The 25,069-nt window shown below is 40.7% G+C and overlaps 1 protein-coding gene across 9 annotated transcripts in view; it reads left to right on the top strand.

Moving 5' to 3' along the window:
- Nucleotides 1–13,609, top strand: part of KEL (Kell metallo-endopeptidase (Kell blood group)) — a 30,143-nt gene extending 16,534 nt beyond the window's left edge. For 2 of the 9 annotated variants that reach the window (XM_064518909.1, XM_026112891.2), the window contains 10 exons: nucleotides 23–211; nucleotides 580–725; nucleotides 2,290–2,413; nucleotides 2,934–3,044; nucleotides 4,138–4,236; nucleotides 4,789–4,866; nucleotides 5,295–5,398; nucleotides 6,677–6,787; nucleotides 8,792–8,859; nucleotides 9,089–10,319. In XM_064518909.1, the coding sequence (XP_064374979.1) occupies nucleotides 23–211; nucleotides 580–725; nucleotides 2,290–2,413; nucleotides 2,934–3,044; nucleotides 4,138–4,236; nucleotides 4,789–4,866; nucleotides 5,295–5,398; nucleotides 6,677–6,787; nucleotides 8,792–8,859; nucleotides 9,089–9,570 (1,512 nt within the window). In that variant the 3' untranslated portion in view covers nucleotides 9,571–10,319. Of the gene's footprint in view, nucleotides 1–22; nucleotides 212–579; nucleotides 726–2,289; nucleotides 2,414–2,933; nucleotides 3,045–4,137; nucleotides 4,237–4,788; nucleotides 4,867–5,294; nucleotides 5,399–6,676; nucleotides 6,788–8,791; nucleotides 8,860–9,088; nucleotides 10,320–11,596 lie in introns of those variants that run through there. The other 7 variants (XM_026112894.2, XM_026112893.2, XM_064518902.1 and 4 more) reach the window with 7 other exon arrangements.
- The last annotated feature ends 11,460 nt before the right edge of the window (nucleotides 13,610–25,069 follow it).

Below are 25,069 nucleotides of genomic sequence, written 5' to 3'. Positions count from 1 at the left end.
GGTCATGTGATCTGTATTGCAGGTTCTCCGTGTGTATCTCTCATATTTGGAGAAACTAGGGCACTTACTTGGAGGGCCACAGGATGTTCCCCCTGACTCCTTTTCCCTTACCTTGTCCTTCATCTCTAACCTCCAGCGAGTTGTCACTCCACTGCAGGAAAGACGGCAGAGAGGGATGCTGTTCTATCGCACCACCATTAGGGAGCTACAGGTATTCATATCTGGAAGATCCAGATCAAAAGAGATATAAGATACCTTGTTTAGATGCCATTTCCTTGCAACTTGTATGTGGAATCTGTTGAAGTCTCATGAGCTCTCAATAACCCATTAACTTACTGTCTCTTATTGGTAGCATGTTGGGCTTTTCAAACTCCCAGCCCCACCATGCCCCCCAGTTAATTTGATAAAAATATGTCTTCTCTCTTTTTCTACTACAATCAATACCCATCCGATAACCACAGCTCAGCTGGTTTAAAATATCCCTTACTGGTATTAGGGAATGTATCCCAGTTTCCCTATTAATTCTTATCAGTTAATCCGGGTGTATAGTTCAACATGTAAGCTTTGTTTTACTTTTAGGAAAAGGCACCTGCGATTGACTGGCTGCTGTGTCTCCAGGCAGCCTTCCATCCTGTGCCAGTGAATCTCTCTCAGCCAATTGCAGTGCATGACATGGATTACTTGCAAAGCATGTCACGGCTTATTGAACAATGGCAGAAGGAAAGGTAGGAGTTAATATCTGTGATAGTAGCTGTTCATGCCTCAAAAAATATTAACTTCAGATACCATAAATTAAAGAGGTCCGTGGTAGAGGTTGCTGAATTCAGTAGCATAATGGATGTAAGGCAACTGTGGCTCCATATCCCCAGGTTCAGCCAATCATGAGGCTTAACACATACTCCCAATAGGCTTGCACATGCACACACTATATATATAGATATAAAAAATATATATATTATTTTGTGTATATATATATATAAACAGATGGACACATAGATGAAGAGAGACAAAATGCAGTGCCTTTATTGCCACTCACACTCACAACACTCATAAAAACATGAACAGTCCCAAGTGGCCCAGTCCTGTTCCTAATCTCCAGCTGATCAGGACTGAAGTCTGCTAGTGGAATATCTATTTGTCTCTCTATCTGTCGGGATAGATATATACATACAATACAGATCACTCCGGTAGCTGATCTTTGATACTTAGTCTAACCAGTAGCTGGTCCTAGACCTCCTGGTCTCCCCAGTGCTGGCACTTGGACTTAGTCTCCCAAGTTTCATGATCTGACTGCAGCTGAGGGTACTCAGACCTCTAATCCTACTCACTGGCTGGTCCACTTGAAGTTCACTAGCGTTCTTACATACCTGCTCAGAACAAAAAGCACACCCACACAGAAGATAGTTAGAAATGGAATTTAATGAGTAGATAGGACAGACTGCAGTGATCATGTGGGGGGCTCAATCAGGCAAATATATTAGCAAGCCACATGTTTACACTCAGCCAACCCCTCTTATCCTCTTTGCCATATATTTTCTCATGCTTGTTCCTCCCAATCCACCGTGATACCTCCTTTTCTCCACCTTTGGTCCTTCCTCCAAACACCCCATAGCAAGTCTCACAGATTCCCACAACCCACTTAAAACAGCCCATAGTAAGTTTTGCACTCCTTAAAAGATGCTCTTCCACCTGCCTCCCGTAATGAATCCTATAGACCTGTAGGCAGTAACCCCCTTTAGACTTCAAGGCATTCCAGGGAGAGAGTTTCTGTCGTTGGGTGATGTCCCTGGATTTCACACCTCAGTCAATCGGCCAGCTGTCCTCCTTTGATAGCCCTAAGACTAGCCCATTCAGGGTGCTCTGTTTTCACTGATTTGGCTAATGGGGTAGCTCTGCCTGTCACTGTTCCTCTTAAACCCAAAGGCTTTGTGAGTTTTTATGGTGATTAGCCTTCAGTCTCATAACCTAACAATCTAGATGTGGCTGTTAGTAAAAAAAATTCACCATATTGATCTTGAGCTCCTCTTGTAGTCTGGCACTCTCCGGCACTTCCAGTAAGCTTAAACACTGTTTTCTGCCCAGCATTATTCATATTCATGTGTAATTCATAACATTAAATACTATTTGCTGTTCTGTGCTGAGGGGTTTCTTCTCAGTTTTTTAGACCTAGATTGTTAATGGTATTACTGTTTAAATACTTACCTTGGTCCAGCCAGGAAGTGACCTCACTTTAATATGGGCTTAAGTGGGCCTTTTATATTGGTCTTTTTAAATGCCCTTTTCTTACAGGGTCCTTCACATCTATATGATTGTTTGTCTGGTTGGGAATCTCTCCCCAGCCCTTGACAGTCGATTCCAAGATGCACGCCTGGAGCTATCTAAGATTCTTCATGGAAAAATGGAATCTAGAGTGGTAAGTTAGCCTTCCTCCAACTTCTTCAGCCTTCACAGCAGCTGAACACCCTAGGACACTCCTTCTGGATGTTCTCTTCATGTGTCTTCTGGATGGAGTTTCTTAGATCTGGGGAGGAAAACCACTCTCACTCCATGCCAGTAAATTCTTTCTGTTTCTCAAAGAAATGATAATGTGGAATTTGATGTGACACCCGAACCTTTAGAGAGCTGGTTGCTCTATATCATGGGGCAGGAAGCAACATATAGAGGTCCATCTTCCTTCTTTGTATTTGTCTCAGCTCCTATATGAGTCCTCATCATGTATGAAAGTAAGTAGGGTAAATCAGTTGTTTTACTTAAATAAAATTTTCTGAGGTGCCTTAGATGGAACTACATCACTTATTATTTGTGGCTGTCATTTCTAAATAACAGCATATATGCCACTGATTCTCTGTTTACATATCTTTCTACTGTCTTCCATCTTCCTATCTATTCTTTCTCACTCTCATGTGTCCCTATTTCTTTCTGTATTCTTATAGATCCCAGAAGAGCGCTGGAGGAAGTGCTTGAGTGAAACCAGTTCTTTCTTTGAACCAGTCCTAGGGCAGATGATTGTGCAAGAAATTTTCCCTGAACAGAACAAGAAACTTGTAGGTATTCATCCTCTTCTCCTCCAAGCACAGCTCAGCTTTATCTCTTTCTTTCTTTGCCATGCCAGCTTAGAACAATATCAAGGAAGCAAGGTTGTGTGTAGGTTGTATACCTGTTTAGATGTTCCTGTGCATACATACCTCTCCTGCTCCTTTGGGAAGGAGAGCTGTTGTCAGAACATCAGTACTTTTATTGCTAGAATAATCAATACTAAAATACCAGTAATTATCTTCATTATGTCTGCTAACAAAGTCATGCATGCAGCCCCAGCACCTATGAGAACCCTACAAATGCATGCAGTTTCCATGTGCTTCCTGGAATTAGTTATTATGAACAGTGTTCATGACCAGTCCCAAAATATTAAAATACAGGTTGCAATATCAACCCAGCAAGCCATCCCATGATAGCTAGCATCGGCTACATAAGCTTTATGAACAGTTATACAAAAACACGTCAATGACAAAATGTTCTGAGTGGATCCACGATAGAAGGAACATCTGCCATCTTCTTTTCTTTTCCTTTGAGAATGAGAGTTCCTTTTTTAAAGGAAAATTAATATAGTCAGTGAGGTTCATGAGGCATTTACAGTGTATAAATGTAACAAAAAACAATAACCCCCCAAAAAGATAGTGGGAAACTAAAACTTTGTGTACTTGAAGCACAAAGCTGAATGAACAAAGTGTAACTTTGTGAAGGAGAGTATCACATTGCTCTAACTTTGGAAAGGGAGACACCAATATGTAATACTTGTGGATCTCAAATTTTCATTTCACTTAAGAAGTGGGGAGAACTTCTGGTTCAGTGGCATCCCAATAGGGATTGAATGCAAAGCAATTATGCGTCCCTCTCACAGTGAGAGGCAAGAGGAAAAGGTGTATGGGAGAGAATGCTGAGCCCAATGAAGAACCACAGTATGCCTAAGAAACCTTAGAGTAAACAGATGTAGAAACTGAATTGCCTCTCTTCTTGAGAGAAGAGGAATCATCCCCCATTTGTTTTGTGGTTGAATTGTCAGAACATAGGAAGACATCAGCTAAGGCTAAACAAATGTTTTTCTGCAGTCTTGACAGTACTTTCTTTTCTCCATGGCAGGCTGAGCAGATGTTCTCTGAGATCCAAGATGCCCTCTATGGCCAACTATATCAGTTGGAGTGGATGGATGAGCAGACCCGCCTAGAGGCTAAAGTTCTGGTACGTGCAGAAGGTATAAGTTACTGAGGCTTTCCTTTCCCTGAAGCCTTTAGAGAAGAAATGGAAGGGACCTGCACCTTCACACATCCCTAACTGCTTCTACAGACACATGATATTAAACAGATCCCTTAAACACACTAAAAATTGTAGGTGGCTTTATAAGTGCAATCACATACATGCGATCATTCACTGATGGATAGATAGATACAGAGAGGCTCAGTGTTTGACCATGGACACCCCTAATTAATTGTATTGAGATACATTGCACCTGTAGATTTGCACACAAGGAGAGGTTAAAAACTATAAAGCCGAATATCAGAAAACAATGTTAAAAAAAAGAGTAGAGCTCCACTAGGCCTCAGGCCATTTAGTTCAGAAAGCAGAGTAGCAAAAGGAGATGTATTGCTCGAAACAGTGTAGCTGACATTTTAAAGGACTGATTTGTAGATCATATTTATATTATTCAGAAATAAAGCTTAAAAAGGACTTCCAGAATGTAAAGCCTTCTATTGGTCATGTTTCTTTATTTTTTTTTATTTAATATGTTTTCAGGTTTCCAGACTACAAGTGGAAATTGGCTATCCAGCTCACATACTCCAGACTGCCAAAGTGAACGTGGAATACCAGAATGTGAGCTATGTAATGTAAACATGCCTGCCTCATTACTGGCACTTTACCGGTACCAATTGCCTGTCACTGAAAGCAGCTAGGATCTCTGCAGCAAGGCACATACTCTACTGTTCTCTTTCTGAGAACAGACTGTCCAGAGAACCTGTGTCTATTGCTTCTGCTTTGTTGTCTATGCTTTCTTCTACTGAGAGGTTAGGAGTGTGAGGGATTTACAATTTGGATGTATGTTCTGTCTGGCCTGTGGATATCTTTCCTGTCATACCTTAAATCAAAGTTCTTTAGAAGTGGGAGAGGAAGAAAAGTATTTTAATGGTTTGTCTTTTGATGAGCTCCTTTCTTTTCTTCTGGGACTTTGCTCTTTCTCATACTGTCCAATTCGTTCTTCACTTATGCCCTGTGACAGTCACATTGCCTGTCTCTTCCCGTAGCTGGAGATAAACCAAGAAACTTTTCTTCTCAATGTGGTGGCTTGCTTGAAGGCACTGAGGGAGAATTCCTACCAGAGACTCCTTCAGCATCGCTCAGAGGATAAGTAAGTTTCAGACACTGAACGGAAAAAAAAATCACAGAATCAAAGACTCACAGACTTGCAGATCAGTTGAGTTTGGAAGGGACTTGTAGAGATCATCTAGTCCAACCCCCTGCTCAAAGCAGGGTCAACTATAGGAGGCTACTCAGGACCATGCCCAGCCAGGTTTTGGACATCTCCAAGGATGGAGACTCCACAACCTCTCTGGGCACCTGCTCCAGTGTTTGACCACCCTCACAGTAAAATATTTTTTTCTTATGTTTAAATGGAATTTCCTATATTTCAATTTGTGGCCATTGGCTCTTGTCCTTTCCCTGGATACCACTGAGAAGAATCTGGCTCCATTGTCTTTACACCCTCCCATCGGGTATTTATGCACATTGATAAGATCTCCCTGGATCTCCTGAAGGCTAAACAATCCCAGCTCTCTCCACCTCTCTTTGTATGACAAATGCACCATCCCTTAGTCATTTTAGTGGCCCTTAACTGGACTCCATCTGGTATGTTTCTCTCTTGTACTGCGGGGCCCAGAAATGGATGCAGAACTCCAGATGTGGTTTCACAAGTGCTGAATAGAGGGGCATAATTAACTCCCTTAACCCACTGGCAACAGTTCTCCTAATGCAGCCCAGGATGCTACTGGCCTTTTTCACTGCAAGGGTGCATTGCTGACTCATACTCAAAAAAGCGTTTTGTCTGGCAGCCTCTCTTGTAGCCAATTTGCATTCAGTCTGAGCTCATGCTACCAAAGGTGCCACGGTTGTGGAGGGAGCCTAAGACCCTGAAAAAAACCCTAACTTTTTCTGCCAATTATCATAAAGCCTCGAGTAAGGGGGATAGCTGGTGGTCCTGGACTTAGTTATCTGACAGCAAAGCACTGCACTGATATGAATATTGGTGTGGTTACCTCAAAGACAGCATACAGGATGTTTTTGAAGGCAGGCAGTATAGACAGGCATGCTTAGGACCTGAGGCTGCCTGAACAGTAATCTATGCAGCATATTACAGGGGGTTAATAATTATGACTTACTTGACAGGGAAGCTGTGAAGGGGGAATCCATTAACATGTATGAAGACTAAGGTACTAGCAGTGACTGTGTGTAAACAAGTGAAGATTTATTTTAAACACCTTTTACTCTAGATGATGTGAATTTCAACATTTGCCTCTGCTGCATGTAAGTGGTATTGAGGAGACCATTCCTGCACACTCAATGGAGGAAAGGAGCAAGGTATGAAGTAAGGAGTTAATATGTTCTCTTATTTCTCTTTTTCTGCCTCTAGCTGGAAGATTTTCCCCTGGGATGTCCATTCATACTATTCACTAAGGCACCACATGGTGGTCTTCCCTGCCGGAATGTTTCGCAGCCCTTTTTTCAACCCAGAGTTTCCCAGGTATGGAGAGACTGAAAGGTGGAAGCTGAACACAGTTCCCTTTGCTGCACCGTGTTTCCAGGAAGAATCTTAATGAGTCTGTCTTTACCTCTTTTTCTTATTGCATCTCAGAAAGAAACCTCCACTAATAGAGGAAAGAAATAAAATTTAGCTTTTTCTAAGGCCAGATGGTTACTGTTTATCAGTTCTGCCCTGATAAACTCTGAAAGAGTTTGACCATTGACTCTGCTGGAGCAAAATCAGAATCTAGAAACTAAGCTGAGCCTATTTGCATCTGTCACTAACTGCTTTCGGACTCTTAGATTTCTTGGCATTAAGTATGAGTCCAGAGCAAAAAGGCAGACATCTCATGCAGGTTAACAGCAAAGAAGATAGTTCACCTCTGCCCCTTATTTTCTAGATTCAAGAATTCCTATGAAACCCATAGAAAATAGGACACTCACAGAGTAACTTCTTGTCAGATGTCTCTTCAAATAGATCAAATACAGTTCTGCTCTTCTCTTTTTTTAAAGAAACCTCCTCTAATAAGCAAACGCGTTTTGCATTCTGAGGCTTCCCTTGCAGCAATGATTCTTATGCAGTTCTTATAGTTGGGTTCTTTCATCATATTGAACAGTTCTGTTTAGCAATATTTTTTCTGATGTTAAAATCACTAAAAATAGTTGATCATAAGTCTTGTTTGTCCTTTCTTCTTACATGATAATGGATAAAGACTTGTCAAAATCTGATTTTATTCCAGACATAAGCTCACACTGTGGGAAGAGGCTTAAGTTTGAAAGAAACAGATGTCTCAGTTAAAATAATTCTTCTTTTTCCGTGGTGATCTTCTACCACTAGTTGTACAACATCCTCTAGTGCTTGCAGTGTTTCAGAAATTCATTATCACATCAAGAATAAGACACTGTGAAAGAATAATAGCAAAAAAAATGTTTATAGTGATATATGGATTCTCAATTGCCATATTCTTTCTGTCTGAAAAAGTGTCTGCAGCATTCAGTGTTAGCAAAATACATTTTTCTCACTGTCCTTCCAGTTCAGTAGACTCAGAAGTCAAACTTGATCAGCTTTTGGTGGGTTGGCACACTAGCATGTTTTCAGGTGATGCTCCAAATGTTAAACTTTACTGCCAAAAAGAACTCTCCAATTCAGATGACTCAGGATATTTTTAAAAATAACAATTCAGTAAAGCAGCACTATTGTTATAAGCTACAGAGCTTTTGAAAGAGCAGCTCTGAGAGAAGATGAGCTGTTCTGTTTTTGTCAGTGCTTTATTGACTTCTTAGTGATATAATAATGATCATCTACTTTCATTTAATGCTTCTGCAGTGTGAATCAGTTCATGTGAGGAAGAAATGAGCTCATCATTTTATATTATGGAAATACATTTCAAGTGGACTCTTGCTCGTGAGAATATTTGTAAATTCGTGGCATAGAATCATAGATGACCTCTGAAGGTCTCTAGTCCAACCTCCTGCTTGTAGTGGGACTATCGCCAAGGTGCAGTCAGAGTATTTGTAGTCAAACCTTCATGATTTTAATTTGTCTTGCCAGTTATATGTGCCATTTTTAACTACCCTATTGTTGCAAGATTATTTGTCCAACTGTGCTGCCTTTGACAATTATCATTGCCAGTTAATGTTAATGTAACAGTTCAGCAGGTAGTGGGTAACTAAGGACACATCTCAACAACAATACATTTCATTAGTCAATGTTTCAGACAGACTCTCACGGTTTCTCAACAGACTATTATTATTATGGCTTTCAAGCTGGAAATACTTTAACTCAAACCCATGGGACAATGTTAAGCATTGGTAGAGTAATTTGTACTTTTATTTGGATTTGACAGTGTGCTGCATCTGAGAGACAATGAATAGAAAGTGTGTCTGTGTTCTTTCAGAGCTGAATGCTCCTGCACAGCACATGGTTGTGCTCAGTGGCACAGAAAAAACACTTACCTATCCTCCTTTTCTTTTCAAAAGCATTCTTTTCATGTTTATTTTTCAGTGCTGTGAACTTTGGAGCCATTGGGGTCTTCATGGCACATGAACTTCTTCACACATTCTATAGTTATGGTGGGTACTGCCTGGGGGTGAAGCTTACCCTCTTCGTTTAATCTCCAGGCCCCCAGTGGTACTTTCCCTCAAGCGATTTAAATCCTGGTCCCTATATCAATGCATATACATATTATTATAGCAGGTGAAGCTAAGGAAAACCCATTCCAGATCAAGTGGACTACTAAGAGGATCTCAATGATTAGTGTGGGGAACATAAGTGAACAGCAGAAATAACTTTACTTTCTAGGATTTTTTTCCCCTGCAGTGCTACCTGGGGGCTGTCCTACCTGCAACAGGAGTGCACTACAGCAAGCTATAGATTGCTTGGTAAAACAGTATGAAAGCTACTCCATGTTTGGCTTTAAGATCAATGGGACTTTTACTCTGTTGGAGAATATAGCTGACAACGGAGGGCTTGCCATTGCTTACCAGGTATTGCAATCTACGTACTTCTCTAATCTTACAGTCTCACCACACAGCTCTACCAACATGCCGCAAGATTGCCTGTGCATCTCTGTCTTACATGCTGCTGCAGACATAGGCTTCTTGCACATCTCTGCCAGTGCAGTGTGTGCCCTGCATGTCCTCTGCTCTTCCAGTCATAGGTTTACCTCACTACTACCATATAAGGCCACTCCTCCCCTTCACCTATTTCGGGGTGGGCCTTTTTTTACTTCCCCATGCATACAAAAGCAGGTAATTATTATGTCACGCTTATGTCATGCCTAAGGAACTCAGATGAGACATTTGAATTCATTTAAATTACCCCCAAGAACTAGAATTCTGTGTGGTGTTAAAACAACTCCATAATAATCCTTTCAGCATTAACTTCTGTCTAAAAAGAATCTTTGACTTCTTCATGCAGGAGTTCAAAAGTTTAATTAATTAATAGGCACAGTGTGCTCTGAGATCTCTTAGGTCTCAGATGGTACTTTCTTGCACAAAGAATGTTGAGATGGTTCACATGCACAAAGGTTTATTGGTGGCATCTGTGGCAACAACATGCAAAATATTTTAATTTTTATTCAAATATTGGTGACTCATTTTGAAAGTAATTTTCATTCTTTCATAGTGCAGTTACCACATGTCCTCTTCTGACACTCTGTGTGTGGTGGAGTCTGAAATGGGAAGCACAGGAGTTGTATTGATATTTCCCTTCTTAGACCTATTAGGAGCATGGTCATCACCATGGTACTTGAGAGTGAGCAGAGAGAGATACATACATACTCGTTAAATGAACTCGTTAAATTAAATATTCATTAGATTGATATATTTAATCAATGGAAGACATGTTTTGGGGAAACTGTCTGAAGAGGGGGTTATTATTATTAATTTTCTTTGTCCACAGGCCTATAAGAACTGGCTGAAAAAGCACAGACAAGAGAAGGATTTACCTAAGATTGGACTTTCACATGATCAGCTCTTTTACCTCGGTTTTGCTCATGTAATGAATTCCAGGCTAGTCAGGCATCTGCCTCCCTCTCTATTGTCCTCCACATTGTTATAGTCTTTCTTTCTTAATGTTCAGGTCTCTTTCACCTTCTTTACAGAAATGGGCATGATTAATGTTGTTGGGAGATTCAGAATCTCATTTAGAAAGCCAAAATTCACACATGGGACCCCTATTCTGTAGTGAGTCTCAAAGCTAACAAAAGGCCTGTGTATGAACATATCCTAAACAAAGCTCTGAAATCTACCAAAATTAAATTGTAGTAGACAAGTTGTGTCAGAGGAAGTGTGCATCATAGCCAGCCTCTGAGTACTTCTTTGCCATCATGTTCAATCTTACAAATTGAAAGTAGAATTTTACGGGAAAAAGCACATATCCATCTGTACTTTTTTTTCCATCCACCACTCTGTCACAGTAAATGACTAGATGTCATTCAGAGTGAATGATGGTGAAAAAGAAGGTTTAGAATGTCATTTAGAGACAAGGAGCTAGAAGTACATGAGCGCATAGATGGTGATTTCTGAGGAAATCTCTTCTTGTTTAAAGATTTGTGCATAGATGTGCAGTTGAGCTGCTGATCACAGATCATTGGACTTCTGTGCTCAGAAAAGTCATTCCCTTATTAGTTGCTGTAATTCTGTGAAGGAAAAACTTTTGTGCATGTAGTGACCTGAGGTCAGAGCAGTGTATAGAAAAGAACTAATCCAGTCCTGAAATCAGATGGTTGGATCTCTGTGGCAAGACTTGCATTTCAGAGGCTATGTGGCAGCTAGTGCATCATTTGTCAGTGAAAGAAGAATGTACTCACCGGAGTGATGACCTGGATTTTCAGCTGTAACACCAGTAAAATCATATAATATCCTCACCACCACCTCTCTAGTCATAATAGGATGTCATGTAAGCCCTCCTCTTTCTCAATGAGCATTAATTGCTTTTATGTAAGAAACTAAAGATACTGAGGCTTCATCTATATTGTCACATTAGATGGGGTCATCCAAGATTGCATGAGTCTGAGCTCCTAGATACTCAACATTCCCTGTGTTCTGGACTAGCTAGTTTAGGAAGAGAGCAGATGGCTTGTCAGAAAGGGAAACTGAGACACAGAAGTGTAGAGAAAGGAAAGACAGTGGGAAATTGTGATTGTGAAGGGAAGGATCTGAACACTGTTGGCCCCCATGTGTGTTTCCTTGCCTACTTCAGCGGCCTCAGGCATGCAGAATGTGTGGAGACACAAAGGGGACCCTTAAGACTTGTTCACATGAGGACTTTCAGGCAAACTGACTTTTCTGTTTTGCTTCTCTTCAGACAATGTGTGGACACCAGGACCCGGAGAAACCGCAATCTTACGTGCACACAGATCCACACAGCCCCTTGCCACTTCGTGTCTGTGGGCCTGTCAGCAATAGCCAGGACTTTGCCAAACATTTCCACTGCCCCAGCAGATCACCAATGAACCCAGTTAAGAAGTGCCACATCTGGTAATCTGCATGGCAAAGGAGGAAGAGAGATATGACTCCGGAGAGATGAAAGCCTGAACTGTGAAACTATGGCCATCTTATCTGGGCTCATGGAGAGACATAGTGCTCTTATTCATTCATCTGAATTCCTTTTCTTGTTATCCTTTCCTCAGCCTCAACTTGCACCTCTCTCAGCAGTTTATTGTAGCAAACATTCCAAGCTGAGTTCATATGAGAAGAGGGTCTCTTCCTACTGTTCCCAGCACTGTGTCCCAGCTGGGACAGCTCTGGAGTCCAGCAAGTCCCAAGGTAGCAAGACGACTAGCCAGTCACCTTGGGGTGAACAGTCCAGAAAAGGACTGTTACACTTGTAATTCCTCTGTTCAGTGTGTTTCCCTGTCTGTTCCAGCAGCCCCACAGCCATGTTGAATGGGCAGGCCAACAAGTTTTAACCTAAGACCTGTTAATATCAGAGAGGATCTTAGGGAGATCCTACGGGTTACTACACAAACCACACATTTACACTACCGGAGAAGGAAGAATCCTCTTCTTCTGCCAACAAATGGAGACAAAGAATAGGAAAGACTCAATAGCTGCAGCTTCTAGACTGGCAGATGAGTCACATAATAATGCAGATTACTAAAGGCCCTTCCTGGTCTCTCTTTGTTTCATCAGCTGACACGAATGAAATGTAGCAGAGTTTTAGCTTTATGCATCATCTGTGCCCTTTTGTCCAAGTTCACTGAGACCAGTCATTCCCACATATGGTCATGCCAGACTCAATGTATTGTGTTGTGCAGGAAGTGTTTTCCTCTTGCTAAGTCCTCTACGAAGGTGGCAGCAAACAACAGAAGTTGTAACAACAATACTGTTGCTTGCCTTTCTGTAAAGGAAGGCAGAAAGGATAGTCTGAGAGAAAAGAGAGACCAAAACTCCTAGAATACAGAAGAGAAAAGAGAAAGGCATCCCTGTTGGTGGGAGAGGGATTAGGAGCTGAGAAGAGAGTACTGCCCAACAAGATTCTCTTTCTTCTCAGTCTTTAATTTAGGGTGAGGATATGTGTGAAGGTGGAGTAGGGGACAGACACAAGATCTCTGAAGACTGTTAGCCTGAACACTCGGAATTCCTTGAGAAATTCTTGACAGATTCTCTCATCCCTTCAGGTTCTCTAATCCCCACATTTGTAAATATTTACCCTCTAAACAGGGGAGTTCAGCTGATGTAGGTTTTTACTATCTAATCAAAACTGAATTTTAGAGATTAATATAAGTACAATGCCATCATTATGAAAACTGAAAATCATAATAATTCTCTTAATTCTTACCAAGTACTGACCAATGCGTCAGAAAAATTTCCAAGAACAGACTGTTCTGTGATTTTATTTTCATTAATTAAAGACTAAAATATTAATAAAGTACTATTTGCTTCAGAAAAAAACAATATCACTTTGATTATAAACTCTTTATGGCCAGGTCTGTTTCTTTGTTTTATGTTTGTACTGTGCCCAGCATGACCGGAGTTCTTAGCTGATATTTCAACACAAATAATAAATAATAGTATCTTAAAATATTGTGATTTATTTAGCCATCATAGAAATAACAAAATTAGGCTTGTGCTTTTCTTTCCAAGGTCACTTTTAAACAATGTACACTCTTCCACCACTCTTTTAATCAATTTTTTCCCCAGAAACATGTTTATAGCGTTCGGTCTTTCTTTCAGATGCTATAATAATTAATGATCTATAACATTATACCAGACTTTGTGTGTAATATATCAGTTAATTCACTATATAAAGATTTGGCTTCTTTGTTTGTAACGTATATAGAAAGCAAAAGCTGTTTACAGTCTGCATTTTGATGAATTTTTAACTTTTCCTGTATTTTGTTAAGTAGAAGGGGGAAACATTTCTCTGGAATATGCAGTTTTTTCCTGCTCTTACAATGTATGACAAATTTAAGAATTTGCTGTTTCAAAAGCAGGATCGCCCTTGAAGCTGGGTGAGTTGAATCCATTCTTGTTTGTTACTGATGATGGTTTTACATGAAGAGTGGATGGGAGGTACAAGAAGGGAGATCTGACGTAGAAAAAATTGCGTGAGCCTTGGACTGAGGGTATATTGTGTTTCTCAAGAGAGGATGGAGAAGAAGCGCTTTCAATATTTGTGCAAAGTTCCTGCTCTTGTCCTCAGTGTTGGAGGTTCCCTGGGAGATGTGGATGGTTGAAGAGAAGCTTTGTTGCCTAGTAGGTATTATGAAATGCAAGTAGATATTCAAATTGTCTTCATCTGTGATGATAGCAATGATTTCAGGCTCTATGTCACACATAAAAGGAACAGCACAAAGCTGCCAGTGTTCAGGGAGAGGGCCAGATCCAAAAGCATATCCTTCACTGCTGAATTTCTCAACCTTTCAGAGTCCTCATCCTGCACCATGTCAATCACCTCCATGCCTTCCCCTGTTGATGAGGCCACAAATGTTTCTTCCATTTGCTCCCAGCCTGCAAGCCGGGGGGAGGGGGTGGGGAAGGGAGGGGAGTGTTGCAACATAAGTTTTCTTCTCATTCTCTCCTTTCATACTTGGACTCCTTTGACCTCTGATTTCTTCTCTTTCTTTTTTCTCTCTGCTTTCTAAATTTTCAAGTCCGTTTTACCCTTACTGTGTGTCGCATATTCCTCCATGCTCACCCTCCCCATAGTGTTCTCAGAATTCCCAAGTGTGGTTCCTTGATGTGTGTGGATATGAGTGTGCAAACCTGGCATAAACCTCTCTCCTTTTGCCCTAATAAATGCATGCTATTGCTGCAGGGTAATAAGTCACTCATTCAGGAAGGGAAGATCATCATCACTGCTTTGTAACATGAGGAACTGAGCTACAGGGAAGCAAGGCACTGGAAGAACTGGGACTGGAATCTGGGTCTTGTGGTTCAGCACTCATTCTTCTCCTTTTTCCTGCAGTATTTTTTTCCCCTCTTCTCTCAATACAGTCTTTCCCATCATCTTGCCAAAAGTGTCTGTCTTTCTTCTACTGATTTTCTCTTTCCTTATTTTCTCACTCTTGCATTTGGCCAACTTCCCCACTTCATCCTCTTCAACGCACTTTGTCCCTGACTTTTGCCTATCTTGCTGTCTCTCTTCCCATGTTGGTCCTACTCCTCGGACTATTCTCCCTGAATTAATGCACTTTGGTCCTATTTCCTGGGTAGGTGTGTGCTAGGACAACATCTCATTATTCTTGCTCAGTTTCATTGCTGCACGGCAGCCAAGAGAAGGGTGGCCAGTGGAGGGAGCAGAAAGACAGAAAGAGGGAGAAGGGAACAGAAACTTGTCTCTGACACTTTCTGGTATACAGTGTTTGAATAGGCAGCATGTCACAAGCCACAACCTCTGTTTTTTAAAGATGGACCCATTGTCACTTCAAGAGGAACTGACCTCTTCAGGAAGGGCTCCAGCTATTGGAGCCATTGCTCCAAATTTAGCACACACAGCTGGGAATTCTTGTCTTTTTCAGGGCACAGCCAGTCAGGTTTTTTTTTCAGGCATTAGAGGCAGTGGTTACTGGTTTGCCACAGGGCAATTTCAACCATTTAAGATACTGCTCTGTCAAGCTGTAGTGTGATCTCAGAGGAAGTTGTATGTTGGGAACGCTGCTTCACACCATAGGTAGGATCTTGTGAGAATTTTTCTCCTCCTTAGAAAAGCTCTTAACTCTTGCCCCAAAGACTCTCACAGGACTCCTGGCTCCCTTGTTCCAGCACACTGTGAAGAAGCTGTGCTTTGAACCCAATGCCTACTTAACTGAGAAACTTCCAGTTTCTGGGCAGAAAACTTTAATATTAGACTGCGTTCCATGAGTAGTACTAGGAGAGGCAGCATGAGAAAGAATGCATTTGCAGTGGCAAATGTGACTATCTCCCCCAAAAGAATGAGAAACTCATCAGGAGTAAAAGACATTGTACCAGACAAGTACAGGGCCCAATGGAAAGGGCACCCTCTAAAAGAAAAAGAGCCATTTCTTGGCTCTAAGGAAGCTGTTTGAAATCTCCTTTTTTCTCACTTTATCCTCACTTTCCTTCCTTTACATATTCTTCTTTCCTTGTCTTCTTGCACTTTTCCATTACAACAATTGTCCCAGATTCTTTCTTTCATCTTCTCAGGGCCCTGAGTGCACTAATAGGCCTTAATGGCTCTATCCAGCCTCACCTGGAGCCTCTACCCCCAGCTTCTGACCATTCATTAAGGTCAGGCCTGGATCTTCAGTCCCTCTCTGAGGTATTTGTAGGTGTACCTCTCTCCAGCTCCAGCTCCATCACCATCACAGCTGTGCTTGGTCATGGACCCTGTTGATCCAGACCCTGACCTGCAGACTGCCTTCCTGGCTTGACCTTGGACCTCCCTCATCATTCTGGACTTACGTGGCAGTCACTGGGCTGTGTCTGACCCTGCATTCCCAGCTTGACATTGGACCTGTATCATAATCATGGACTTGCCCGATGATCTGGATACTTGACCGACCCTGATTACCTTCCTTAGGACTGCCCTGCTTGCCTTGCTCAGGGGCTGTGTGGACTGGGCCCTGACTGGTGAGGCCCTTGCCCTGTAGGCCTTGTTATCACGCTTGGCTACCGGCTCTCCATCACTTAGCAAGCAGCCAGCCATTGCTGCTGCCTGACATGTCTCTTTTTATCCCTCTTCTGTTTTTTTCTTTGCAAAACCCATCTTCTATGTCCAGCCCCCATCTCCAGCTTAAGTGTCTCTCACCCATCTCGTTTTCTGTCTTTATTTGCTCTCCTCTTCCTCACCCTCTCACTTCAGCCCCTCCTCTCACCTGCTGAAGGACTGTTCCCCTGTTTTTTCAGTGCTAGGAAGGCATCAGAGAAGACTAGGCAGTAAGTTGCCAGGAACACGGCCATCAGATAGACTGTAAATCGCAATGAAAGCATCAGGGTTGGATTACCCCTCATCCAATTTTCCTGTCCAGTAGGAGATACTTTTGCTCCTCAGCCTGTTGAGTTAATGGAGTCAGGATTTCTCTAGCACTGCAGTCTTCCTCGTGGCACATTGTGACATCACTGGGCTCTCTGACATACAAAGATTTCATACTCTGTTAGGCAGAAACACTACAGACTTTGCCTTACAGCTAGCTAAAAAGATCCTAAGGCACAGAAGGAATATGAAAGCATTTGTGGACCTGTGAGAGTATGTTTTTGTTCAAAGTTAAGAAGAGATAAAATAAGAAAAACCTACATATGATAGGATCATAGCAACAGGAGACCATCTGATGTGAAAAATCATGCTTCATCCTGAATACTTTGGGAGTGACTCCTTAAAAGTAATGCCTATGAATAACTCTGAATGAAACTGGAAAATGGTATTTTATGATGCAGGTGGAGAGGGATGAGGGGAAGGGAAGATTGTTATGCATTTCCCACTTCTACACTTAACTAGTTACTAGTCTTTTGTGCTGTTTGTGTCACACAGCCTCAGTGGAGAGACATAAACTGAGAAAAAAGTCAAATAACAAGCTTGGGTTTTAAAATGTCCTCTAGACGGCGATCTAACACCATCAATGCAGAAACAGAGGCTCTTACAAAGCACCTATTCTGTAGATGAAAAAAAAAAGCAAACAACTCATGTCGTATTTCCCCCTTGCCATTCACCTTTCCTAGAATGAAACTGCCCACTTCTATCTGGACTACCTTTTAGGATTCTGTTGATGACTTTACACCATGTAGCCTGGGGGACAATTCCTTAATTATTTTCAAACTCACATTTAACCCCACTACCATTTGTTGTACCAAGTGTCTTCCACACTTTCTGACTTTACAAACAGCTTTATGTTATCACTGACTGTATTGTCCCTTTCTCTCCCTACTCTTAATAATGGTATTTCTTTTCAAGATCTTCATTTTTTTTCTGAAGTGCTCGAACTTGTCTGGAATTTAGGCTTGTCAAATCAAGATAATAATTCTTCCAGGCCTATGAAATTCAGTCCAGAACATTGAGACCTCGATGCCAGGTTGTGGTCTTGGGTCATCTTCAGCTTGCTGTCCAAAACATTCAAAGGATTTTTCCAGTCAGTTTTCAAAAGATTTTAAGCTTAGTCTAGAGGGTGCTGATCAGAACAAGATTTCAGGAATTTAAGATTAATTTTTCAGAAACACTCATTGAGCTGAATGGCATACTTAGCTGTGTAAATTTCTCAGATACTGTCCCCTACCGAGTGGTGTGTTGTATGGAGTGAGATCAATATTCCAAATATCAGTAGGTATACACTTTAATACAGAGGAGGGCAGAAGGCTCAATAGATCTGAAGACAGTTCATTGGACAAGGTAAGAGAGAGTAGGATAGGAACACGGAATTTTCAGTCCTGCGGTATCTTGTAAAGTAACTTCCCGGGGCATGCTCCCTAAAGTGTTCTCTGTGGAGCTAAAGGCATCTGTACCTAAGTCAGTGTAAGACTGTATACCTAAGGTGTTGTGCATTCCTCACAAGGAATGTGGAATACTTTTGAAGCCCTCACCTGCACCTCTGAAATTCTTTATTTAGCCGAAGTAGGTAAGTAAATAGATCCCAGATCTGAAAACTCACACGAGTACTGAGATCATGGTGACACATTTACTCTGGCGTATGTCTAGGTTCCTGCCTCAACAAGGGACCCTGCGACAGGGCACTTCTTCATACATCTTTTCTTATTTGACATGAGTGTTTGTGTGGCTCAGTTAATGAGACAGATCAGGTGACCAAGACATTTTAAATACAGGGATTTATGTTAGTTTTCTGATGGGTGAGTTTTGGATGCAGTTCACTTGTGCAGTCACACAAACACTAATCTGGGGCTATGCAGTAGAAACAAATGATTGCAGAGGAAAAGAATTAGGCTAGACTGCCCTTACATGAGCAGTGTACACTATAAATTAATAGGAAGCTGTGGCCTTAAAAAGAGCTAGGGAAAATATGCACACCTCCCCTAAGTTTAAAGAGTTCTAACTCTAGTTTTCGTTCACTCGCGGTTACATATTTGTCAGCAAAGAATACATGTTACTGAAATAGAAAAAAGATGTACTGAGATGAAATGCAGAATGACAGAGTTTCAAGCTAATAACAGAGCTCCTTAAATACAGCTCCACAGCTGATGAGTTTGTAAAATCAGAAAGTAAAATTCCTAAAAGAAAAAAAAAAGAAAAAAAGTACAGAACAGAACTGGACTGTCTAGCAAAGGGGTTATTACTCAGTGTGGCTGTCAGTAGTAGGATATTCAGCTGTCCCTTTCAGACCTTGTTTGTGTATTTCTCCAGGATCATCCTTGATACAAAGTGGTTTACATGTGTATATGTGTGCGGGGGTGTACATGTGAACACTTCTGTCTATTCAATTTTAATGCATTCAGCACAAGAAAGAATTAAAAAAAAGTTTGAAAGGAAAGATTTAAAGTACTATTGACTTTTTTTCATGTCGCTTCTATTCCTATAATGAAATCACACTTCTTCAGTACTGCCATCCTGTGTGAAGGCAGAGATTCCTCTATATTATACAAATCTATGTACAATAGATTCTACTGATGAAAAATAAGCCTCTCACTCAAATAACTAGCCAATAACCAAACAAAATTAGATCAAAAATTATTTTTAGGTGTAAATAAGTCTAAGAGAGAGGTTGAGTTATAAGTGATAAATGGATAATAATGTTTAAGAAACAAAGTGATGTTAGGATACAGGATGGAGAAGGAAACTCCACTGGTTATAGCACTGAAGAAGGAATAGAAAAATGTAGGTAATTTGACACTAATGGATACTGAGTCTGAGCTAAACATACGTGGAAATTAATCTTTGGGGGCTTGGGCTCCCCTGGTCTGCACACTGGCAGGTTAACACCACTTTCTGCTTCTGAAGAGGATTGGCTTCCATTCACATCTCACATCACCTCTCCTGGTCCTTCTCTCATCATAGCCTGTTCTGCTTATAGCCACACGAACTGTACTGGACAATTGATTTCCATCTACATCTGGTCTTTTCTAACCAGACCAAGAGACACAGCTGCATTCCTGTACCCAATAGAGTGGATTCTTGGTGTAGTCTGAAGGACTGCACTTGGATGCCTCTCAAGTAGATCCTCCGACACAGAAAAGAAGCTTAGATGAATTCTCCTGTCCCTACAGTAGTTCGAGAGGAGCTGGGGGTTAGCAACCTATGAGAGAGATGAAGAAATGAAAACAATTGGATAAACCAGAGCCATAGCAATAATTTCTCATTCTAGGGGATTTTATTTCATATTTCATGCTTTCCTGCCTTAGCTAACTCAGCAATGTGACCCAGTGTGAGGTGCAAAGAAAATCAAAATATCCAAACCAATACAGCATATTGGCAACTGCTCTCAGCTTGGGCTGGGGGGAGGGGGATAAGACAAACTAGTTAATGTATGCTTTTCCCCCTGCCAGGCTGAAAGAGCTGGTGCATGAAATCTAGTAAAGCAGCTCTCCGGTCCAGTGAAGCACAGGACCAGTGGCAGCACCAGGAAGGTTATCGCTGTCTACATCAGATGACTCCCCTATGTGAGGTCAAACCCCCACTGGATTTGTAATGGGGAGGTGGAGGAGGCTGTAAAGTCATTCCCAAGATGGAGCAGTGAGGGCCTTGAGGCAAGAAGGAGCCAATGGAGGGAAGAAAGGAAATGGACCGAAAGATCACAATCAGTGAATTTCTGCATCCTACCCCTAGGCTGTACTCCTCAGGGGACAGGATAGTGCCAGGCAACTAAAGACACACCCACTGGCTGATTTTGATGCCACAGATCAGAAAACTGATAGTGATAGAGAACTGGGGGACACTCCAGCCTGTAATGGTGGACTCTGGAACGTTACTGAGAACATATTTGGGAGTACTCAGAACTAGAAAAAACCAGAGAATAAGGTAAGAGTGAATATCCTAGAATAGAAATAAGTGGAGGGATGCAAGGCAGGAAAAATAGGAATTGGAAGATATTTTTGGGGATCACAGGGCAGAAATATGTGGACAGCTGCAAGACAGGAATGATGGATATTGGAAGTTCTGGGTTTGAAATGGATGAAGTGCTGCAGGTCAGATGGCAGACTGTTGTGAATGGAGGCAGTCAGAAAGTGTGGTGAAGTGAATGCAGACAGTTTTGCATTATGACTACTGATCTGGTGTTGCAAGGAGTCAACAAGTGCACTGCAAAGTCTGAGCAACTGGTTCCCCTCTGGCAGACAGTCCCTTACATTTTTCTATCATGCTTATTATCAGGACGGTAAGCAGTTCTGCTGGAATCTGTTTTTTCATGACTTGCATATGCATTCCACATCCAGGTATGCACTCTCGTTCTTTGCTTTCTCATGCAGAATTCTCAGCTCCTAAGGTCATCAGTACACAGTGTACTTGGGAAGGAGAGGTGAAAAGGGGCAGGAACCTGATGGGGTTTTCAGAGCATGGCCCTTTTACATGACTAATACTGTATCCTGAAAATGAACATGTCCTGCTTCTTCTAACATAACAGATGCTGGCAGTCAGGTGGTATTCTTCTAATGCAAGAGTTGAGCATAAGACTCCATCTTATCGCAGAGCTTGCATCTGTCTCACCACACACAGTAACAAGAAACTGAAAGCTCCTAAGCTGGCAGTGAAAGTAACAATGGCTGATGGTTATTTCTGATATTTGCAAATTAGACTTCCACTGAAGAACAGGCTGTAATTCCACTTTCTTTTCTCATTCTGTGCTTGTGCCATTTCTGTTTTCATCTTTAATTGCCTTGATTGTTTTTAATTATTTAAAATAATAACAGTGGAAGCATGTGAAAGCTACTTAGTATGACTTATGGAAAAGGAAATAAGACTATCTACAGAGCTTCACACTTGTGTCTATCTCTCATTGTGGTAGCAGCTTTGAAAATTATATGGCATTTATAATTTGTGCTGAAGAAAAGTAGTTTGGTTTTTACTCAAGATGCTAAGTCAAAAGTTGACTTGGGAACTTAGAAATATGTACAAAACATTAACGAATAATTGGACTTAGCATTTTACATGCTTTAGACAAATGATGGTCCTTAGGGCCCAAAGCCATCTCCTGAAAATTTAGATGTGTATTTGTTGGTTGTTCGAACCTGCGTTAATCACCTAGTCTTTAATAGCAAGGGGAGAGTAACAGTCACATTCAGGGGATGACCCTTCCCAGCTAGCTCAAACAGCTGTATCAAGACAGGATAAATTACTCTGTGGACTAAGTCAGACTTAGCTAATTTTTAAATATCTGGATTTAGGTCAGCTGAGCACCTCTCCTTGGAATTTTGAAAAAGCAAATTCAGTCAAAGGAGAAAGTCCGTTCCACAACTGGGAGCTACTAAATTAGACTACTCGATTGCCAGGCCCCTCTCCCTTAAATGAATGAAGAACCTGATGCCTTTACCAGCAGCAGAGGAGCCAGTGTAGCCTAACAAGAAGAATCAGTCTCCCATACAACAGCTTTAACTGTTGAAGCACTTTTCTGTATGGTATGTCAAGCCCCACATCACTTATCTCGGTATCTCTGTGGCAATCATCAACCACCTTCCTATGCTAGCAATAAAATTTGGAATCTTCTTTACAATGGTTTTATTATGTTTGCTTTAAAACATTCCTATGGTTTTGTTCTAAAGTACTTCAGTACCCTGGCCAAATTTAGACACAAGGTAAAACCTAACTGACTTCAAAGGAGGTTCAGGTTCTTATACTCCTTCACTCAGAAAGCCACAGTTCTTAAGCAAATTCTTAAGAAAATTAAGAAATTATCTGTAAGATTATAAAAAACACAATCTGGGAACTTTCTATTTGCCTTCTGCTCTCTGAATCTGCTAGCTTAATATTTTCAGGATTCTTTTTTTTCACAAAGAAATCTAAAAATTCATGCATTAAAAAGCCTGAAAAATTCAGGGACTCAGTCCAATATGCACTGTAGGCCTCCAAAGCTTTGTTGCAGGATGCATTGCTTGTAGGACTCAAGATGTGTTCCATTTCCATGGAATCTGCATGTCTCCTCTGTCTTTGGTTCACCATCAGTAAATAATGCAGATATTAATAGTTTTTTTTTCATTTGTGAAGAGGTCTAAGGTCTGTGTGGGAAAAGATACAATTTCATGATTATTTCATTAAATTAATGAATATCCTTAGTAATTATTTTTATTCAGTAAGTTAAGATATGTCATTACAGCAATAGAATGAATCCTTTACATAAGTGGATGCTACGTATTCCTGGGGTTCTTGCAGATTAGGATGTGAAGCAGCTCTGCATGTGCCTACAGATATGGCAGAGGAGATGAAGGATACAGCTATCTTGGGAATGCAAAAAGTAATTTGGTGCATTGTCAGGGTCCTGTATTCATTTCTCCCCAGGCAAAACATCAGTGACATTTTTCTGACATGTTTCCTTTATGAACGGGCAATTATACTAGATTCTGTCTTAATTTCTCTTGAACCTGTTCCAGAGTTGACCACATGATATAACTATTCATTTGATAAGCTACACAAATCACTGCTGCAATCTCCTTCCAGGCTGTAATTTGGTTTGGGATAAATGAGGGCAGTAGAATGATAAGATTGAGAGCCAAGACAATTAAGTTGTTCGAAAGAGGGGCTGTGATGGTTCACTGCTGCCAAAGGTGTTACTGTGAACTGCCCCTGAAGCTGCAAGATCTCTGTATCATGCTATATATTTCAGTCACTTTTACTAGGAAGGAAAAATATTTAGTATTCAGAGAACTAAATAAACAAATAATTATGTGTTGAAAAAACTAAATATGACTATTAGAAGATTATTCTTATTACTTTAATGTTTTCTACATAGCCATGGAACACTGTATGTTATCCCCAGTGACTTTCACTTCTGAATTTGCCATGGAATAGATACCATTCTAGTTTCTCTCTGTTCAGAGAAGTTCCATTCTTTCAGTCTCCACTGGAAATCCACTATTTCTTGCTTCTGTATTCATAAGCCTGTTTGCAAAACTAACTTTTTTGTTATGGAAACAACATATTTGTTCTTTGTAATGGAACAAGCAAATGTAAGGGATTCCCACTGCCCCTTTTAATATAACTGAATCTTGATTTTGAAAAGAAGTAAATAATTGCAAAATACCAATGGCTTCATTTAGAGCCAAGATTTTGCTTAAGTAGTATCTGCATGTGTATTAGCTAAGTGGGAGTATTACAAATAGTATTCAAGATGTCTGACGCAGGTAGTTACACAACATACTACTCTAGAAATTTTTTTTGCTTTCACTTTGGTGAAACAAAACCAGTCAAACCACAATTGAGTATTTTAATATTATTGCTTGGTAAATAATTTGAATTGTGTAAACAGAGGTGTCTGAAGAGGGAGAGAGAAATATCTGTGTCCCACTGTAAAGCCTTTTGACTGAGAGGACTGCTTGGCAGGATGGACTGGACAAATAATGGCTGCAAATGCAAAGATATGATCTTAGATGTTTTGCACTATCTACATCTTCTCTAATGTGCTTGACCGTCTCTTTATCTACCTCTCATAAAGCTGGGGCCCTGCCTTCTACTGATATTTCTTTCAAATAAGCATAATAAATATATAATAAATAATAAATAAGCATGTACTGATACTGCCAACAAATTTTATTTCCTGTTTATAAGGCAAGTGAACATGTTCTGGAGGTGTAGTTATGGCAGAAGTACTCCCCAGTATTAAAATCCTTTTACGCTTTCTCAGAGAGCAGAACTGGCCAGAATATACATTCTTCCCGTAATACTCTTGATAACGTGATGCCCAATCTCTAATGTGATCTGTGCATTTGGAATGTGAACCATACTCATCACTGTGGCACTTGGACTCAGCAATATGTTGAGTTTCTTTGTGTGTGCCTTGCAGTCTAGCCCTAGGAAACAAATAGCAGAAACTGTTTTGAAGATTTTTTGCTGTTGTTCTTCCTTCGTTCCAAAGATAGCAGATTCAAAAGTGTTTTTGTTGAGATGATCCCCAAAGGTGGGGAAGTTCAAAAGCCTTATATTTAGTAACTTATGTGACTGCCCTCTGAGCTTGTTTTCATGTTAAATGACAGCTGAAAACCCTATGGTTCTGCATAATTAAAAGGTATATTCATAGTGTTTTCTCTCCATGACTTCCTAGTTATAGTTTTAAAAGTTCGCTGTTTCTGCGCAATATAATAAAGATGCTTTTAATAGAAAAAACATTTTATGTGGTTTCATAGGAAAGAAGAGCATTATACAGAACATAGGCAATATTAAAGAACTGACACAAAAGATAAAGTTGATTCTAAAATACCAGAACAATATTAGCTCACTAGTAGCAAGAGG

The sequence above is a fragment of the Dromaius novaehollandiae genome, chromosome 1, assembly GCF_036370855.1.
Source record: "Dromaius novaehollandiae isolate bDroNov1 chromosome 1, bDroNov1.hap1, whole genome shotgun sequence".
In the NCBI taxonomy this organism is placed as follows: domain Eukaryota; kingdom Metazoa; phylum Chordata; class Aves; order Casuariiformes; family Dromaiidae; genus Dromaius; species Dromaius novaehollandiae.
This window is presented reverse-complemented; position numbering and strand designations above follow the sequence as displayed.